The sequence below is a fragment of the Mytilus galloprovincialis genome, chromosome 8 (assembly GCF_965363235.1).
Source record: "Mytilus galloprovincialis chromosome 8, xbMytGall1.hap1.1, whole genome shotgun sequence".
NCBI lineage: Eukaryota > Metazoa > Mollusca > Bivalvia > Mytilida > Mytilidae > Mytilus > Mytilus galloprovincialis.
The window spans coordinates 88,451,792-88,471,309 of NC_134845.1; the positions used below are offsets into that span (position 1 = coordinate 88,451,792).

The 19,518-nt window shown below is 32.5% G+C and overlaps 1 protein-coding gene and 1 long non-coding RNA gene across 2 annotated transcripts; one reads left to right on the forward strand and one right to left on the reverse strand.

Moving 5' to 3' along the window:
* Positions 1-1,943: 1,943 nt before the first annotated feature.
* On the reverse strand, positions 1,944-7,756 carry LOC143042771 (uncharacterized). Its single transcript, XM_076215234.1, has 6 exons — positions 7,519-7,756; positions 5,006-5,093; positions 4,191-4,330; positions 3,188-3,235; positions 2,436-2,456; positions 1,944-2,187 (listed from the first exon to the last, which is right to left on the reverse strand). The coding sequence occupies exons 1-6, from the start codon at positions 7,589-7,591 to the stop codon at positions 2,096-2,098; spliced, it is 462 nt and encodes a 153-aa protein (XP_076071349.1). The 5' UTR covers positions 7,592-7,756; the 3' UTR covers positions 1,944-2,095.
* A 1,125-nt stretch (positions 7,757-8,881) lies between these two features.
* Positions 8,882-17,109, forward strand: LOC143042774 (uncharacterized). The gene is made up of 5 exons (XR_012968115.1): positions 8,882-9,048; positions 10,857-10,929; positions 12,338-12,651; positions 14,283-14,303; positions 16,269-17,109. It is a non-coding gene; the product is annotated as an uncharacterized LOC143042774 (long non-coding RNA).
* The last annotated feature ends 2,409 nt before the right edge of the window (positions 17,110-19,518 follow it).

Sequence of the window (19,518 nt, forward strand, 5' to 3'; positions counted from 1 at the left end):
TCATGTGAACTTTAATTTAACCCATTAGCTAGATAGTGATACCGCATGCATTGTCCGTGTTCAATTAATTAATGGAAAATAATGTCAACCTTGAAATTGAAACAACGGTAAATCATTTAATTGACTGATTCAATCCACAAAAAAATATGTCTTATACAGGTAAAATCGACGAATAAAATATGATTAAATATATACTATGTAATTAAACATACTTAAAAAAATCGAAATTCACGAGTCTGGTATATATTTATATCTACATCTATGTGTATGTCCCTTATAAAACAATTGTAGGTAATCCTAGGTCAACTCGACAGTAAATTAGTTGGCGTCTAGACTGAAATATAAACGAAACGAAGCTTCATATTTTCGAGCCCATGTCCGTTATATTGGTTATTTTGGACTCAATATTAGTTGGATAAATGTTTTACATTGTTATAAATCAAATATGAGAATTTGAGTCAAATCGATTAACAAGAATTTGACAGCTAGTGTGCCTTTAAAGATCACGACGTGAAAAATCTAAAACAATTTAAATGAGAATACTAAGAGCCTGGTGTGTGTCTAAAAACGATAAAAAAGGCAAAAAAAAAACGGTTTATCGCACAAAACTACAACCACTGGTTTACAAGCTCCTGTATTCGAAAAATGTAATATGATTAAAATCTTGTTTCTGGAAGCCCAACCTGTGAAAATCTCCTAACCTGTGAGAGTGGTCTACCAGCCCAACATAAGCACACATCAACAAAAATCAATTATAAAGTGCTTGTCAAATCATCAAATCGATTAAAAGCACACGAACAGACAGATGACACAAATTTAAAGACAGATTTTGAACCTGTATGAGATTACTGATAGCTACCGCCAAAGATGTAATGGTTTAATTTTACAATTTGCGATTTGGATTTAGAGTTGTCTTATTGGCACTCGTACCACATCTTCTTATACATATCAAATCCAAATCAGCTAATTGTAGTATATCGCTCAAAGCCAAGATAAATTAATAAAAACGTTGCCCATCAATATTATCAATGTACTTAACATGATATGTCCGATGATCTTTTCTGTATTCGCTTCTCACCCAGAGAACGAAAATAAACGATGCATAAATAAGATCAAAACCTACATGTCGAAACCAGACCTTCAAAAAAGAACTAAATACATTTTAGATCAAATCTTCTCTTGCGATAGGAATTCATGTTTCTAAATGATAAGGATTTCAATCAATACTAACGCAATGAGTACTGATATAAACTAGATATGGATTAGAACTTCAATAACAGAATGAACGAACAATTGCTAAAACAATAAGATACTTTTGGATACTTGGCGCGTCCAATGCGCATTTGTGGATTAACCTCACAAATCAAACGCAAAATATAAAGCTAAATCTAAAAATTAAAGCATGCCGGACAGTACCAAAACACTGAATAATGAGATGATGATGTCAGCTGGAATAAACAGTCGACCTAAAGAGATAGTGTTACAGGGCTTAACATGAACGGTCAAATATTTAACAAACTTATAATGTATAAATTCATATATTAAATTATCATCGCTATTTGAAGCTGATATTGGTATTATAGATCTTGTCCAAAATCAAATTCTCCATTAATTAAAAAAAAGGTTAACAAGGTCATTATTGAACAAAAATTACATGGCCATTTAAAAAAAACCAGCTCAACCTTCCATTTCATTTATCAGTACCAGCAGGCATGTGAACACACATTGTTATCAATTCGTTTGATGTGTTTGAGTTTTTTTATTTTGACATCTAATTAGGAAATTTCCGTTTTAAATTTTCCTCGGAGTTCAGTATTTTTGTGATTTATTTTGTATGCTTATTTAATTCAATTTTTTTTATTTATCAGGTAATCTTTTTTAAATACCTTTTTAGACTTAGATAACAACTATTTGTTATTAAAATAACAATTGTACAACAATCACTCGTTAGATTTTTTTTAATTTATTGGTAAAATATAAATGTAAGGCATGAAATATAATATTTGATAATGAATTCGATGTTTATCATGAAGGTACAAAATGTAGAAGGAAAGTAAAATGTTCTGTCTAAGCTAAAGCGAATTGTTCGGAATGATCATGTTGCTTTTTTCGCGTCTTTGCCTTCTTTTTTCTCTTCCACGTTGTCTAATGATATCTTAACTTCTTCTATTTTCTTTTTTTCTGCATCTGAAAAACAATGTACGGCATATAAGATAAATTTCGAAAGTAAGAAATAATGATGGTATTGCTGTACAAAAAAAATTCATTTCTTAATAGTTGGTAGCACCATGATATATCAAAAAGACCGGTATTGGCTGAAAAATGAATGTATAATTGCAGTAAATAGAATCGATGGGATAATTCTTTATCTAGTTTCATAAAAAATATTTCCCTTGATATAAAAGAATGTAAATGTAAATTGAACGGTTACTCACCTGTTTTCTTGTGTCTTAAAACTGAAAAAAAATCAAGACAAATTCAATGTTTGGTAAATCAACGATCCGATACTTGTCTAATGCTACATTTTTTTTAATAACGAATCCTGCAGCAGACGATTTTTCTAATGACACAATGCACTCAATTGATAATGTATGTTGGTATATTATTTGTCTAGTAAATGATTTGTTTGCTGCATACGCGTGTATGTGTGTGTACCTTGGATAGCCTTATGATGATAAATTGTGGGTTAACGTAGAAGTACTGTAACAATTAAATATTTAAAATCCCTTTTGTTATTTTATATCCAATGTAATAATAAATATAAACGGTCATTATATTTATAACTTATTTCATGAACACGTTAAACATGTAAAATGTTGTAAAACAAAACAAAATGAACAAAAGAACTGCTCTAACCTCACAAAATGGTTGAAATAATTGATTGGCGATTGCTCTACGTCGCACATACATTGTATATGATATTTACTTAAAAAGAGCTTTAAAATACCTGGTAATATTTTTTATGACGTACATTGTAAAAAGAAGAAGACCTATATCCAGAGCAAACTAGTAGTTACATTTAAAATAGCATTGATATAGAATTATTTGATTGAAGTCTATAATAAAGCGTTAACGAACTTATTCTATTAAACAAGATTTACAAAATTTAATCAAGAAAAGACGCCAAAAAAGTAAGTTGTTGATGTCACACAAGCTTTTAAGAGAAGCTTTTACTTGTTGTACTTACATATTGGTGGTATTGGCGTAGGTTTCATTACAGTTCCACTAGTTGGATCTGAAAAATAGTATATAGACATTTACTGAATGTGCGTGTGTTGTTTTTCTACATTTTCTGTTTTTGCTGAACACCTGAATATGAATTTAGAAAGTCCTTAGATTATGATAATCGTAGCCTTTGTAGTTTCATTAAAACATTATGATATATTCCAACAGTTGTAATTTGCATTTTCAAAACTAAATCCACGTTTTCTGAAAATTTAAAATCGTTTTAAAATATTCTGAGTGCAAGTAGCATTTCAAAATGGCTACACGATCAATAAAGTTTAAACAAAATATAACTGCACGCACTCAAAAGTGATCATAGTCTAGTGTTCACTCATAGTTGTCACTAAATAGAGAAAAATATATATGATTATACAGGTTTTAATGTTCACGATGTGTGATTTTGATATGATTTAAAACTGTTATTCCAACTGTTCGGATGGAGCTTATGTTTCAATTTGCATAAGGACAGTCTATATTCGAAGATGTGTGTGGTAAGGATGATTGTCGTTTAAAATTAAAATTAGAATTACTGATTTCTAGCCACCTATCAATGTCACCACACAGATATACAAAAGAACTAGGTGTACGATATGGGACGAATAAAATAGTTTAAGATTTATAGCATCAATACGTGCAAAAGAAAGAGTATTTTAAAGTATCGGCCATTATGTTCTGTTTGAAATGTTCACATCTGATTGTGAAATTTGTTTTAAACGTGATTTATAACATTTACCCGTTCACATCCGCCCCCCCCCCCCGAACTATTTACGAAATACAATATATTTTTTATAGGAGATAGACTATGGATTTAAAAAATCAGTTATCAGTTGTCCCTTTACTGTCAACATTATGCCTGGCTTTCTGAGAATTGTGTCCTTCCATTGTTTTAACATTTATACAATATGTGAAATTAGATACTGCAAACAAAAAAATGTTATCGAAATATATTGATCTATAATTCTTACCTCCAGTTTGTGCATAGCTATCTTTAGTTGCTGTTTTCTTCTTTCTCCTATATAAGTACTGTACAAAACATATTGCAAATCCACTGCACAGTAGTATTAAACCAATCAGTCCAAATATCAAACCTAAAGCTAAAGATACCCTGAAAGAGAAAGAAATTAAAAGTGTTTGAATGACGAATTTTAAAAAGGGGTATGTCCCCCTTTTTAATTGGAAAAAAATATCATTTAGTATAAATTCGTACAAAACAGTTGCGTATTACCATAATAACGGATACTTTTTTTTCCACGAACCATTGATCCGCCCCAAACATTTTTCGGTGTGCAGCAGGAAAACCAATTGATTGAATGATTGATTTAATATAGGTGTTGCCACCCATTACAATATCTTGGTAAGTCAATATGTTGTTGTCATAAATAATAGAAAAGCAAAATCTTAACTTTGTAAATCATTGAGATATCATATCATTTCACTTTTACTTTAACCCCATAACAAGCTTAAGGTGGTACCTAACACTACAGGGAGATAACTCTGTAAAATCAGCAGAACGTTTTAATGACGTTGTAGTGTTAAGGGAATATCAAGCTTCTCAATGATCAAAATAAGTTTTTGTCAAACTGCTATATAACCAGTGTAATTTTTCTGATTAAACGGTTGGTTCAAAGTTTTTGAAATTTTTATATTTTTGTCAAAGGGTCAAACTAAATACTTTGTCAAAATTTAAAGAAAATTAAACGAGCCAAATTAATTTTAGTTCAGGTGTTAGGTACCACCTTAAATATTAAAAATGTTATTCTTGTATTCTTGTAATATATACTTGTTGACACAGCATCCATTTCCACAGCAGCCATGCTCACAGGACTGGGCATAAGAACTGACAGGGCAGTATGATGCAGCATCAGCACCTATAATAAGAATATTTATCAATTAAGAAATAATCCAAAAATTACAGGCAGAATATATTTCGCACTTAAGAAAATAAAGAGACAAGAACTCAAAATCAATTAAATAGGATGAATCCATTTACCTATTTAATAAAAATGAGGATGGAAATAGGGAATATGTCGAAGAGACAACTGTTACAGCTCGACTAAAGTGCAAATAAAAGCCGAAGGCTAACAATTGTATTTCAACACAACGTGAAAAACCTGAACCCGGAGGTCAGCCTCCGCTGGTCCAAAATAAAAGTGTGTACTTGTTTAGTGAAAATGAACGTCAAACTTAACTAAAAAATAATATAAATGAAATAATATTAAATTATGTAGTACACGTACAATTTAAAAAAAAATAGTATCTACGATATAAAAAATGACTGACACCTATTAACACTGAACTGATAACCCATATTCTATCAAATCTAAAGACGTATACTAAGACCATCATTACAGCCGATTTCGGTGAGTGTGTAGGGAAAGTTAGAATCCTTGGTTAGCTTGCTTGTTAGCTGAACCGTGAAGTCATCATTAGGTTAGGTAAACAACCCTCTTTTCAAAGTAGTCAAGTCCTTAAGTAATTCTTTATTTCCTTGATTTTTTTGTAAATTATGTTATGTCTTTTGTTAGTGCACTAACGGATAAATAAAAGCAGAGGGTAAAGCTATCAAAGGATAGTTAATCCCAAACACATCCGAATGTCCAGAGTGCGGAATGTCACAAGGGTTTGTCTTAACAAAAACTAGAACACACCCGTGATATCGCAGGTCTGTGACTGAATTAAAGTATACAACTTTGCGTAGTATCTTATAAAGTAATGCCGATTATAAGATGCACAGTTTTCTCTGCTTTAAAAAGCTTTCTGTTTGAACCCGTCGACCTGGAACTTATCAATTATTGGTAATATTAATTATTTGAAAAACAAAAGTGCCTGGAATGAAGTATTTTTTAATCAACAGCATTGTCCTATATTAGTTATAAATAAAGTTTAATTCTTTGATTCGATGGTTTACGTCATGCCGGCTAACAAATAGAAAACTGTACCTATACACCTTAATTTAAGTCCAGATTTTTAGTATTCGTATTGTCATCTTAGAAAGTCATACTGATTAAAATACTACAATAGGGAACAATGTGACAATGATTGAATTTAGTAGTGTCAACCCTGTGGTTATGACCCGTGTATATAGCAAAATCCTAAATACACCGTATGGTGGTGCGCCTATTAGATGCGGAACGTACAGATAAGGTAACAGGTAACAGGTGAACATACTGATTAAAATACTACCATAGGGAACAATGTGACAATGGTTGAATTTAGTAGTGTCAACCCTGTGGTTATGACCCGTGTATATACTGTAGCAAAATCCTAAATACACCGTATGGTGGTGCGCCTGTTAGATGCGGAACGTACAGATAATGTAATAGGTAACAGGTGAATATATTACTATTGGTATCGGTATCGGACTCGACCCGGAACTTGTTAATTATTGGCAATATTAATTACTGTGAACAACAAAAGGGTCTGGAGTGGTGTAATTTTTAATCAACACCAATGTCCTATATTAGCTATATATAAAGTGGAATTCTTTGATTTGCCGTTTTTACCTGATGAATGGCTGACAAATTGGACCTCGTTATTTTAGTATTATAGATGCAAGATGTATGTCAATCATGTACGAGAATGTGTAGTTACATAACAAACTGTTCACGATCTTCAAGTTTTAAAGAAACCAGTTTAAAGTCGATGTGCTCTTAATGTTGAACCCCTTTTATCCATAGTGTTTATTGTACATGACGTGTACTGATCAGTTGTTCAGTATGACCAGTAACTAATAGTACCTTCATTCCATGATATACATGTACATGTATCAACAATCTGAAAAAAAGGGACAGAAAGGAGGGATTAATGGGGAGACCAGGTGGTCCTATGTGTATGGTCAATGCAAAAACATGTCCCACTCCAATCATGGACTGTCTAGTTTGGGAAACCCCTTTTTCAAAATTCGGGATCAACATTCCGCGTCATGTGTGGAAAAGGGGGTGATTGAAGTGGTACATGCAGTTCATCAATGAAAAAACGAAAGCTTCACATCTGAATCAGCAGTAAATGCTTTTCAATATACATGGCATGCTCTTTTCGGAATTGATGCAAAATTTGAAGTCTTGTATCTTGATTTTGGATGTTTGCCAATGCTATACTTTAGTACAAGAGTGTATTTAAATTCATAGTACACGTCATGTATATATACGTGTGTGATGCGTGCATCTTTAGGATAATCGAAAAGGGACAATACATTGTTTGTTGGCGATTGAAGATGCCCTCCCCCTTTTTCTCTTGATATGTTGTTAAGGTAAACATATTGTATTTCCGACTTCCGGGTTCGTTATTACTTACCTGTTATAACAGAATATACAAATATAAGTCCTATCCCAATAATATTTGACAATAAATTTGAATAAAGTTCCATCTTCAAGTAAACAAGCTTAGAGTGAATTTGTCTACATTATATTTTTGCTAAAAATATGTCAAAAATAACTGTCATTTTAAATACATGCAATTATATAGATCGACCGTGTGTATACACCTTAACAATTCAAAAAAGTATATTTAAAGTGCATAACATTTTCCGATAATTGAACAAAGACACCATTCAATATCTTTATAGTTTAAATACCTCGTAGATAGATTTACACATGTCCGCTTATTGTAAAAGAATGTGCAATACTCTTGTTTCAATTCTATTTTGAATTGTTGAAAATATTGAATTTATCTTTTAAAAACAATTATTCTGCTTACATTTATTGTCAAGGGAAGTAAAACATGTTGAATGGGAGGGGGGTGCAAAATATTGCAGAATTCTATTAATTATTTCGATGTCGTAATCAACCCCGGTGGATAGTGATATCCTTTAGTTGAATAGTTGATATTCAACGTCCAGCGGCAAGTATTTCATGCAAGATGATGTGTATTAAACTTATCCAACGAGATAAGATTCATTGAGTGTTATTTGCGTAATGTCCAGTGGCTAATATTTCACGCTAGTTCAAGACAAAAAGAGCTAAACAAGCACATATTATAATAGAAATCGATTTGGTAAAAATGAAAATACTTAGTACATGAACGTGTATTAGGAGTGTTATTTCTCAATAAGTATATAATTGTATATTTTTCTAAAAACAAGTTATACATTGAAATCACAGAGTAAAATTATAAACATTGAGTTTCAAAATTGTTTTTATCTTGTGTGTTTTTTATGAACGTTGGCGAAATGTTTATCTGAACATATTTATTAGTTATCTCAAAGGAAAATAACTACAAAAAGAGATAGGTCGAGTAGAGAAAAAAAATCGGTTTCAAGCAACAAAAGATGAAAGTGCAGGTCCATAACGAGCAATCGATCGAATCTTTTCTTATCATTGGAAAAAGTAACTACAGTTCAGTGGCGGATCCAGGGGGGGGGGGGGGGGGGGGGGGTTCCGGGGGTTGGACCCCATTTTTTTGGCCGATCAATGCATTTGAATGGCAGCATATAGTTGGACCCCCCCCCCTCCTTTACTCTGGGTTGGGAACCCCCCCTTTTTAAAATGGCTGGATCCGCGCCTGCAGTTGTAATTAAGTCATCGATCTTAAACTGCTAGTATAATAATTGTAAAATATATTTCACATGGCAATGTACGAAGAAACATGTAAATGCACTTCAATATTTGTGTAACTACGCAGGCATTTAAATGATATCATCTTACAATTCAATACACAATTTGTTTCAAATGCATACTGATAAACAACCGTTATTTATAAATATGGACACTCTTAGCATTGAATGGAATAATGTACATAAATGACAAGATTATTTTTATATAAAAATGAGTACACGCTATGGACTAAATGCTCTTAAACTAGCGGTTTTTCTTGGAATTTCTAGTGGTAAGTATTACCTACGTTTTGATATAATCTTTTTAATTAGGTAACCTTTTCAAATGATTCTTAACACATATATACAGATTATATTTCATAGGTAGTATTGTGTTGTATTCATGTGCAAGAAATGACATGCCTTATTTGGGAAATTCATTTATAAAATCACAAATTATCCGTAAATAAGGAATAAGGTATATAAATTGACAAATCGAAATCTTTACCAAAAGTTCTTGAAGCAACGGAACATTGTTTGTTTTCGCTGTACTTAATTTTTAAGCACTAATCAAAGGTTCAAACATTGTATGCAGCTCCTATCACTTGCTTGCATTGCTTATGCTGGATTATATAATACGCTACAGTGGGCGCTTAAGACTTAAAATGATACGGTTATTTATTTTTATTTTTTGGGGGGGAGGGGGGTGGGGGGGAGACTAGTCGTTTCGAACATTTGAACCCCCTTTCACAGACGTGTCAGGAAAGAAGTGTCTATAATGAAGTCTTTCAATACGGGTTAATAACAAAAAAATGTAAAAACTAAAGAATCAAGTTAGCGGCCACTCGCTAGTAGCCACATTTGATTAATATAACGGGAAAAGAAATCTTACTGAGCTACTATCAAATTTGCCTCAAATTGTCATTGAAAAATACAAAAACATCAACATTTCGGCTTCCACATGGCATATTAAGGTTTCACAAAGAATTTAATGCATTAAAGAAAGGTAATCTAGTTTTAAAAAGTTTTTTTTAGTATACTCGAGTTTGGCTGGTTTAATCCATTGCTGAGATCTAAATGCAAAATCAATCTTAGCAGTAAATATATTCCAGACCTCGGTACCTGAAATCCCGATTGTTCTACTTGTTAAACTTATGCCATCTATATGGTATCCATCCATGCATACTACATTCAATTTTGATTATGACATCTGCTACGTTCACCCTGTCTGGTCATTAAAAGTTAATTGATTGAAACATGTCCGACATTCAGCGGCAAATATTACATGGATATTCAATTCAGGACCCTAAGTTGTAAACTAATTATAAAGATAAGAATATGTGGAATTATTACCAATGAGACAACTCTCCACCAGTGAATAAAATAATGACATATAAGTGTGCAACTATAGGTCACTCACTCAACGGCCTTCATCAATTAGCAAAACCAATACCGCATAGTCAGCTATAAAAGACCATGAAATGACAAATGTAAAACAATTCAAACGAGAAAAATGACGGCTTACGGTTAAATTTATATAACAACTCTACATGTACCCATAACACCGCGCTTGCCAACAAGAGTCCATTTCTATACATGTATAGATTTCACATCATGTTGGCTAAAAAAAAATATATCAAAATATATGCTGTGCAGATTTTCTCTAACGCATTTAAAACACCATGAATGTTAGAACAAAAAAACGGGTCATCTCGACTTGGTATCAAAATAATGTAAAGTCGTCTTGCAGGCTGTAATCCTGTGGGGACATTTTTAAAAAGTCTTACTTGGCGTGTCAACTAAGTATCGAGTATAGGATATAACATATGTCATTAATAAAATGTAAATTTCTTTTCCATGCATTTAAACGTAGAACAGACATGTTACCAATTACCAATACTTAATATAGTTTATTATTCTTCTCGGATGTATTCATTTATCAGTTATGTATGTATTTATTTATGATATATTGTATTTGCATATATATTACATTTGTACTGATAAGCATCATTTGCTCAAAGTAATAAAGAATTGAAAAATAATATGATATTGTTGTGATTGTACAAGAATGTCAATAAAGCAGACGACATTTTCTTTGTAGAAGTAGCTACCTCTGAATATTGCACAGTATTTTGCGAATATGGCTGTTGTGGAAACAGTTGCTGTGCAGATAAGTAAATGTACACGTATATAGATAGTATCATATACCATTAAATAGCAACATCGAAGCATATTAAGTTTAAAAACCAATCTTTAAACAGTCGCTAAAATATTAGTATATTCTAATATGACTTGATATTTCGCTAAATGTGACTGAACCAATACTCTTAATCCAAAAAAAAAACTGTTGCACATGCGTAAATTGGCTACTGCAGAATAATAAATTTCATTAACTTAAAACACTTCCAAACTCTTAAATGATGCACATACTGTTACTTAATTCATTTATTATGACTGTAATATGTGTTGCATATCGAAATTGACATATATAACCTAGATACGACAACCATTCATGCTGGCTGTGAAAAATTATAGTTCCAGTCGTTTGCTTCTTTACAAACAAAAAAAGGAGGTTCATGGAAGAGCCTACACAAACGTTTTACACTTATACACATCGGACATAGAAAATTACCGTAAATGTCCTAATCAGAATCGAAATAATTGATGAAAGCTACATGTATACTTATTGTAGTTTTAACGTCGCTATCGTTCAGGCAAAAATAATCACGAATATAATACCTACCCATGTAAAAACTACAATAAAGCATTATAGCTTGCATCAATTATTTCTTAAAAAAAATAAAGTCTTTTCAATAAAGAATGTGAACACATCATTTTTTTTTCAAATACATGTTCATGTATATACATAGGTTATGCAGATTCGTGTGATTGTTTTTGAACTGTAAACATTAAGAACTTGAGAAAAAATGGAAGATGTCAAAGGAACGTAACATTAAAAACTGACATCAACAAGGCAAAAAAAAAAAACCAACAAAAAAACCAGCAAACGACAATCAAGTCAACAAAACGCTATAAAGAAAACTAAAGACCAAAGAATATCACGACCGCGATGAAAATTTGTAAACTAGAAATTTACCGATAATTTGGGCAGAAATGAATGTATAACTTTTAATAAAAGTGAAGGGAAAATGTAGATCAAAGATGAATTAAAAATCGATTGATCGAAAGTGTATTTGAAAAGTCAGCCTTTGAACCATTTTGATGTAGAGGGACCATTTGGGAAAATGTGTATGTGTTTCTATAAAAAAAAAAACGCAAGAATAACAAACATATAAGAAAATTTTCAAAAATGGTACAAGAACACTGAACTCTTAGACTAATGTAAATATGAAGAAACCGCTGTCCAGGAAAATAAATTCGAACGTTGAACTTAATCAACTAACAGAAGAAATGGAAAAACAACTTTCAAATTGCAGACTTGGTACAGGCATTTTCCGAAGAAATTTTCCGAAATCATCCGATGAAAATGTGGGCTCGTCGGATTCATTTCTTATTCGAATATGTAATCTTAAATCTAATTATTAAAATATTTCTTTTATAACACGCATGTTAACATTGTAGGCGTGCTATTGCAGTGGGATCCATATTTGGTGGCCTGGCATTCATCTTCTTAATTGTTATACTATGTATTATATGCATGGGGTATATAAAAAAGAAATCAAGAAAGGAAAGGATGCAGATATCTCACGCGGAACAGGAGGCGCAGACTATCAACAAAATAAATGATACAAGAACAATCAACATGGACAGTACGACTTGTACAGTAATTATCAATTTGAAGAATAGAAAGAAAGCAGTGGTAAAAGTGAATAGTGGTAAAATGTCAATAATAAAGGAAGATGATGTTGATGTTCAGACGAAGGCATTAAACAAACGTAAGTTTCATAATATTTGTAGTTTTATCAACTAGCATGAAGTCCGCATCCGGGTGCTTGATTTTCGCGCTGTGTTGAGGACCCATAGGCTGTTTATTTTTGTACTTTTTGGTCGGATTGTTGTCTCTTTGACACATTCCCCACACCCATACTCTATTTTATTTCCTTTGTTTTTTTATATTCTTGAAGAAAATAAAATTCATTTCATATGTATAGCTTGTATTTGAGGTTAGACATTTCGACAACAAAATCTGCACTACCATACAGAAACACAACTTTTGAAAAGGTAACATTATAATACCAATGTCAGACATAACAAGTAGTAATTAAGTTTTATTACACACAAATCAATATGACTGAAAAGACAGCCAGATGCCATTAACTAAACTTGGATTGAGATCAGAGCAAACACACCGTATAGTAAACATAAGTTAACTGATGCAGGGCGGTGAAAAAGTTGAATCTATTACAAAGGATGCATATGTCCCCAGTAGGTTGTGACAAATAGACAGTATAATGATCACTCACACCCAATATGTTATTGATTGAAAAACTACAGAATATGTGTTTCCACATGTACATGTATACCCTTTGTGGCATTTTGTGTTAATTTCAGATATTGCGGATCAATTGTGACTTTTAAATCTCTGCTAGTCTTGTTATAAATAAGGTAACCGATAATGTAGTTTACCGGCGTTCCCATTCAATAAATCGATTTAGAAGACAAATCAAGTTTACAAACTTATATGGAATTAAGAAATACATCTAACTAATGAAAGCTATACTTTATTGTAGTTTTAACATGGGTAGGCATTATATTCGTGATTATTTTTACCCGAGTGATAGTGAGGGCTAAAATAGCACGAATATAATGCCTACCCATGTTAAAACTACAATAAAGTATAGCTTGCATCAATTATTTCGATTCTGAATAGGACAATTAAGGTAGTGTCTATGTCCGATAAGTATAAGACTTAGTGTAAAAGGGTTTGAGTAGGCTCTTCTATGAACCTCCCTTCTTTGTTTGTAAAGAAGCAAACGGCTGGAACTGTGATTTTTTAGAGGGAGCTAGGAGTTTGAACAGCCAGCATGAACGGTTGTCGTATCTAGGTCAAATACATGTATGTCAATTTCGGAATGCAACACATTACAGTCATAATCAATCTAATTAAAAACCGATCTCTTATCGCTCCCGTTTTCTGATATGTCGCGTGGGATGTCTCCCACGAGACATATCAGAAAACGGGAGCGATGAGAGATCGGTTTTTAATAAGTTTGAGTCATAATAAATGAATTAGTTACATCATGTGCACCATTCAAGAGTTTGAAAGTGTTTTAAAGTTAGGGAAATATATTAAGTGCATGCTAATTTGATAAAATTCATTATTCTGAAGAAGTCAATATACGCATATGCAAACAAATTTTATTGGATTTAGAGCATGGGTTAGTTCTCAAAGCGAAAGAAGCACGTAATATTAGAATCGAAAGTAAACTGGAGAAACAGTATACATTGCATGTTTATTAATTGATGCACATGCAGCTTGAAACATAGAGTTGAAGATTTTTTTTTTTTTTTTTAATTAAAAGATATAGAAAGCTTGAATTAATATAATGTGTTATTATAATTTTAGCATTGACACCACAACCATTACGTAAGTATCATTTTCCCAATTAGGGGTAGGGTGAGAGGTTGTGGGAGGGGTGGATATGCACAAGTTTTTAAAGATATTTAAAGCAACAGAATCAATATATATATTTAACTAGAATGATGATGCTATTGCATAGTACGCTGTAGTATTTTTATACTAATGTGAATATCTCTTTGGTTTCATTTTCTAACGGGTGTAAAACTAAACTTTGAATGGAAAATGGGGGAGGGGGGGGGGGGGTAAACACAAGACTTCCTGTACTACATGTATGTTTCACAATTGGTTGTACATCAGTTTCACTCTGCTGATTTTACAAGATACATTTACGATGTTCCATCAAAAATAAAACTGACAATTTAACGACAAATTATTTGTTGTTGTATCTCTTTCAAAAGCAGAATAATGCTTTTAAATAGAACATAAAACATAAAAATGTCGTAACCAACAATTGTATTGATTAACACATGTATTTAATTTTATTTTAAAGATCTAGTTTTATACCCCAAAAAAATAAATATAAATGTATCTATACAGGGCTTTGCAATTAATTTACGTTATTAGGTCTTTCCACTTTTCGTGGAAAGACCTTTTGTTTTTCTTCTGATTATTTTTTTTTTTCTTCTGCCGTCTGAGATGCTTTTTTGTCTTACAACATATCGAATGGATTTTTGGCCAATGATGTTGTACAGTAATGGGGGTTTCATAACTCACCCTGTGTGACCGAACACTTATTCTTATAGGAGTTATCTCCCCACGTCCCCCTTTTCTTGTTATCGCTATATCTCTAAAACCGTAAAAGATTTTAGCAAACTGTTTTCACCAAATTGTTCGTCTACTCTTAAGAATGATTTGGTTAATTTTGACTTGAGGGATCGGAAGACATCTTATGGGAGTTATTTCCCTTTGAAAATTTAAGATAGGTAATTTGTTGGATAAATTCATACGTTATAAGTCGTAGAGGCCTACAGTCTTTAGAAATGAAGTCCTTGGTCCATTTGAAGGAAATTGAGGTCAAGGTCAAAGGTCAATGTCATGTAATAAATTTTGAATTTTGCTTGTTATCGTTATTCCAAAGAAACTGTGACAGTAAATGATATGATGTGTTTGCCAAATAACTGTTTACAAAAAGGCGCAACTTCAACCTATTTAAGTCAAAGAGTTTTGGTTAACCCTTAAAGGAGTTTTCTCCCCTTTTGTATTTGAAATCAGTATTTCTCCATAACCATACAAGTGATTGACCTCGGGCCTTCCGATTTGAGATCACTGACCTATGACCTTGAAATTGAGGTCAAGGTCAAAGGTCAAGGTCATGTTATAAAATTTTGAATTTTGCTTGTTATCGTTATTCAAAAGAAACTGTTACAGTTAATGATATGATGTGTTTGCCAATTTACTGTTTACAATAAGGCGCAACTTCAACCTATTTCAGTCGAAGTGTTTTGGTTAATCCTTATAGGAGTCTTCTCCCCTTATGTATTTGAAATCAGTATTTCTCCACTACCATACAAGTGATTGACCTGCGGTCTTTTGATTTGAGATCACTGACCTAAGAACTCAAAATTGAGGTCAAGGTGAAAGGTCAATTTGACATTCTAGATTTTGACCTTTGCTAAAAATTCTTTCTGGTTCATTATAAAACAATTAAGTCTTCTGCATAAACCTATTAATCTTATTTTTTTATCAGCTTTATTTACCACAATATATCAACATTTTCTCACATCGTTTTTTAAATTTCATTCTTATTATCGAGGTGGAAAGACCTTCAATTGTTCTCTGAAGAATTGGTTTTTAATTGTTTATATACTTCAATTGGCTGAAACAATGAATAATAAATCTTGTTTCTTTCAGTGGGTTTTTCTTTCCCCTTAATCAATTTTAAACATGTTTGTCCATACCAACATTAATGTTCTACCGTCACTGTGTAATACATGTACATTGTATAGTGAATCACATGTTACTCTTTTGCAGCTCCAGAATTATTGAGAAGTGCTGAGGCGGCGAGGAGAAAAAAATAAAGGACGAAAAAGTATTTCAAGACACTTTGGTAAAAGCTCTTCCAAGAACTTTTACTTTTTTTGTTGATTTCATAAATCACAAACAATATAACCAGTTATGGAAGATCGCTTCTCATGTGTTTTACTTTTTTATGTCCATCATTGGAATTCTCTAGTTTTATCCATGTAATGCCATACAAAATTTTGCAGATTTACTCTTACTTTTTATTTTATAATTGTATCACATATCGTTATATATATGGGCATTAATTTATTTGAAAATCTGATTAAATCCTTGTTATTTTTTCATTGTCTTTTAAAAAGACAGATGTTGCCAATGTTAAATTTAGGAAAAATCTAGAGAGAAACATTTCCCGGCCAACAATTAAAAAAAGGTAAACTTCTTTTAAATTTGGAAAAATAAAAGAATTTTCTGCAGAAAAAAAATATGTCCATATTAACTTTTATAATAAAAACTAGCCGTTATGTTACAAATGCATCATATTTTTTTTTATTTGAAGTTTCTAGCGAACCTCCTTATAACTTAAAAATATGCATAATGTTGTAAGCTGTAATTCGGTCATTCGTAAAAGGTTAAAAGGTTATAAACGAATTGGCAGACTGTATATTGTATACTATAACTATTATAACTTATATGACCCTTATGTATGTGTGCTCAGGTACCAGATATGCATTTATCAATTTGTATATTGTATTGAATCCAATGTGTATATACTTTTTATATTCTACATTTTGTGCTTATTTATCAATATTTATTACCTAGTGTATTATTAATGATTTCAAGTAAAATCATTTAATAAAATTGAGAATGGAAATGGGGAATGTGTCAAAGAGACAACAACCCGACCAAATAAAAAACAACAGCAGAGGGTCACCAACAGGTCTTCAATGTTGCGAGAAATTCCCGCACCCGGAGGCGTCCTTCAGCTGGCCCCTAAACAAATATATACTAGTTCAGTGATAATGAACGCCATACTAATTTCCAAATTGTACACAAGAAACTAAAATTAAAATAATACAAGACTAACAAAGGCCAGAGGCTCCTGACTTGGGACAGGTGCAAAAATGCGGCGGGGTTAAACATGTTTGTGAGATCTCAACCCTCCCCCTATACCTCTAACCAATGTAGAAAAGTAAACGCATAACAATACGCACATTAAAATTCAGTTCAAGAGAAGTCCGAGTCTGATGTCAGAAGATGTAACCAAAGAAAATAAACAAAATGACAATAATACACAAATAACAACAGACTACTAGCAGTTAACTGACATGCCAGCTCCAGACTTCAATTAAACTGACTGAAAGATTATGATTTCATCATATGAACATCAGGCACAATCCTTCCCGTTAGGGGTTTAGTATCATACCATCATAACATATATGAGAAGAACATAACCCGTGTCATGCCAACAACTGTATTTAGAATAAATGTGTTTAGTTCCGATGCAAAGACCTTATCAGTGACTCAATATTAACTCCAAAATATGCAATCTTTAATGACTTGACAACAGTATCGTAATTATATCCCTTCTTAATAAGTCTATTCAAAGGTTTTGTAAGCTTCTGAGGTGAATACTGACACCTTTGTGCTTTATAAAGAATATTTCCATAAAAAAATGGATGTGAAATACCTGAACGTATTAGAAGTCTGCATGTTGAGCTATATTTACGAATGATGTCTTTATACCGATGATAAAATTTAGTAAATGTTTTGACTAGTTTGTGATATCGAAAACCCTGGTGTAATAATTTTTCAGTAATACATAAATTTCTCTCGTTAAAATCTAAAACATTGTTACATACACGAGCGAATCGTACAAGTTGAGATATATAAAATACTTTCTTCATATCAACAAAGTCTGCATTAAATAAATTTGGAAACTAAAAGTTTTTATTTGTGATTGTTAATGACACGACGAAAGTAGATATTGTACATGTACCTTGTATTGAAGAAAGGCGGTCGGGGGGAAGGGAGGGGGGCGGTCACTTCCTATAATTGGGTTTACGGGGATGTGCCAAATCTATAATAGGTCATAATTTTGCGAGATTTTATATAAAAATGACCCTTCATTTTTATAACATACTATATTAAAATGCATTTGCGTTTTTTAAATGTATATTGATTTAGGTATATAAATATGTTAATCGGAACTTTAAATTATTAATGGTCCAAGTCATGATGATATTTTAAATTAATTGAACACATTCAGTTGAAAGTATACATTTCAAATAAGTGACCAAATAAAGCGCAGACAGTCTCTTGATTTGTATTGAAGAATTTGAAAATCTATATAACTATAGGTACTGAATCAGTGAATGTTATATTAAAAAGGTTACGTATTATGATATATCATAGTACCCCCTCCCCACTGCACCCACCCACCCCCTTTTGGCTCAATTCAATTCAATTCATTAGAATAAGATATTGTTGAAAATGTTCATTTGTAATAATAATATTACGATCATTGACCTAATTTTTACTAAGTTTTAAACGTTTACACGCATATGTATTTAACTTCTATAATAGCTATAATACTACGCAAAAATGTGATTCTATAGAAGTGTTTAATAGTTCTTAACCCCCCTCCCCCCCCCCCCCCCCCCCCATTTGTACAATTTGCAAATTAGTATGGCGTTCATTATCACTGAACTAGTATATATTTGTTTAGGGGCCATCTGAAGGACGCCTCCGGGTGCGGATATTTCTCGCTACATTGAAGACCTGTTTGTGACCTTCTGCTGTTGTTTCAACACTGCGCATGTCCTAACGACACTGTTTTGATAAATGTATGATCGTCTTCAGGGGAGGATTTAGGGGGGAGGGGGCCGGCCCCCTCTTTTTGGGAGAAAATGTGGTTGCTTATATAGGGAATCACTGAAGCGTGACTGGAGCGGGCCCCCTCTTAGGTCAGTCAGTGGGCCCCCACTTATGAAAATTTCTGGATCCGCCACTGGTCTTTACATTAGTAGCAGCAATTGAGGCAATTCAATTAAAAGTTTATAACAAATAAAATAAATTGAGAATGGAAATGGGGAATGTGTCAAAGAGATAACAACCCGACCATAGAACAGACAGTAGCAGAAGGTCACTAAAAGTAGGTCGTCAATGCAGCCGGCGAGAAACTCCCGCCACTGGATGCGTCCTTCGGCTGCCCCCTAAACAACTGTTATTCAGTATGTCCAATAGTGTGTTGTCAATTGTT

What these genes read in the sequence shown, in the direction of transcription:
- LOC143042771 (XM_076215234.1), bottom strand. Translation starts at nt 7,591, where the DNA reads ATGGAACTTTATTCAAATTTATTGTCAAATATTATTGGGATAGGACTT. An exon ending in TACGCCAATACCACCAATAT is followed by an intron (nt 2,457 to 3,187) that starts GTAAGTACAACA and finishes ATTTTTTTTCAG; the next exon opens with TTTTAAGACACAAGAAAACA. An exon ending in TTTAAGACACAAGAAAACAG is followed by an intron (nt 2,188 to 2,435) that starts GTGAGTAACCGT and finishes ATTGTTTTTCAG; the next exon opens with ATGCAGAAAAAAAGAAAATA.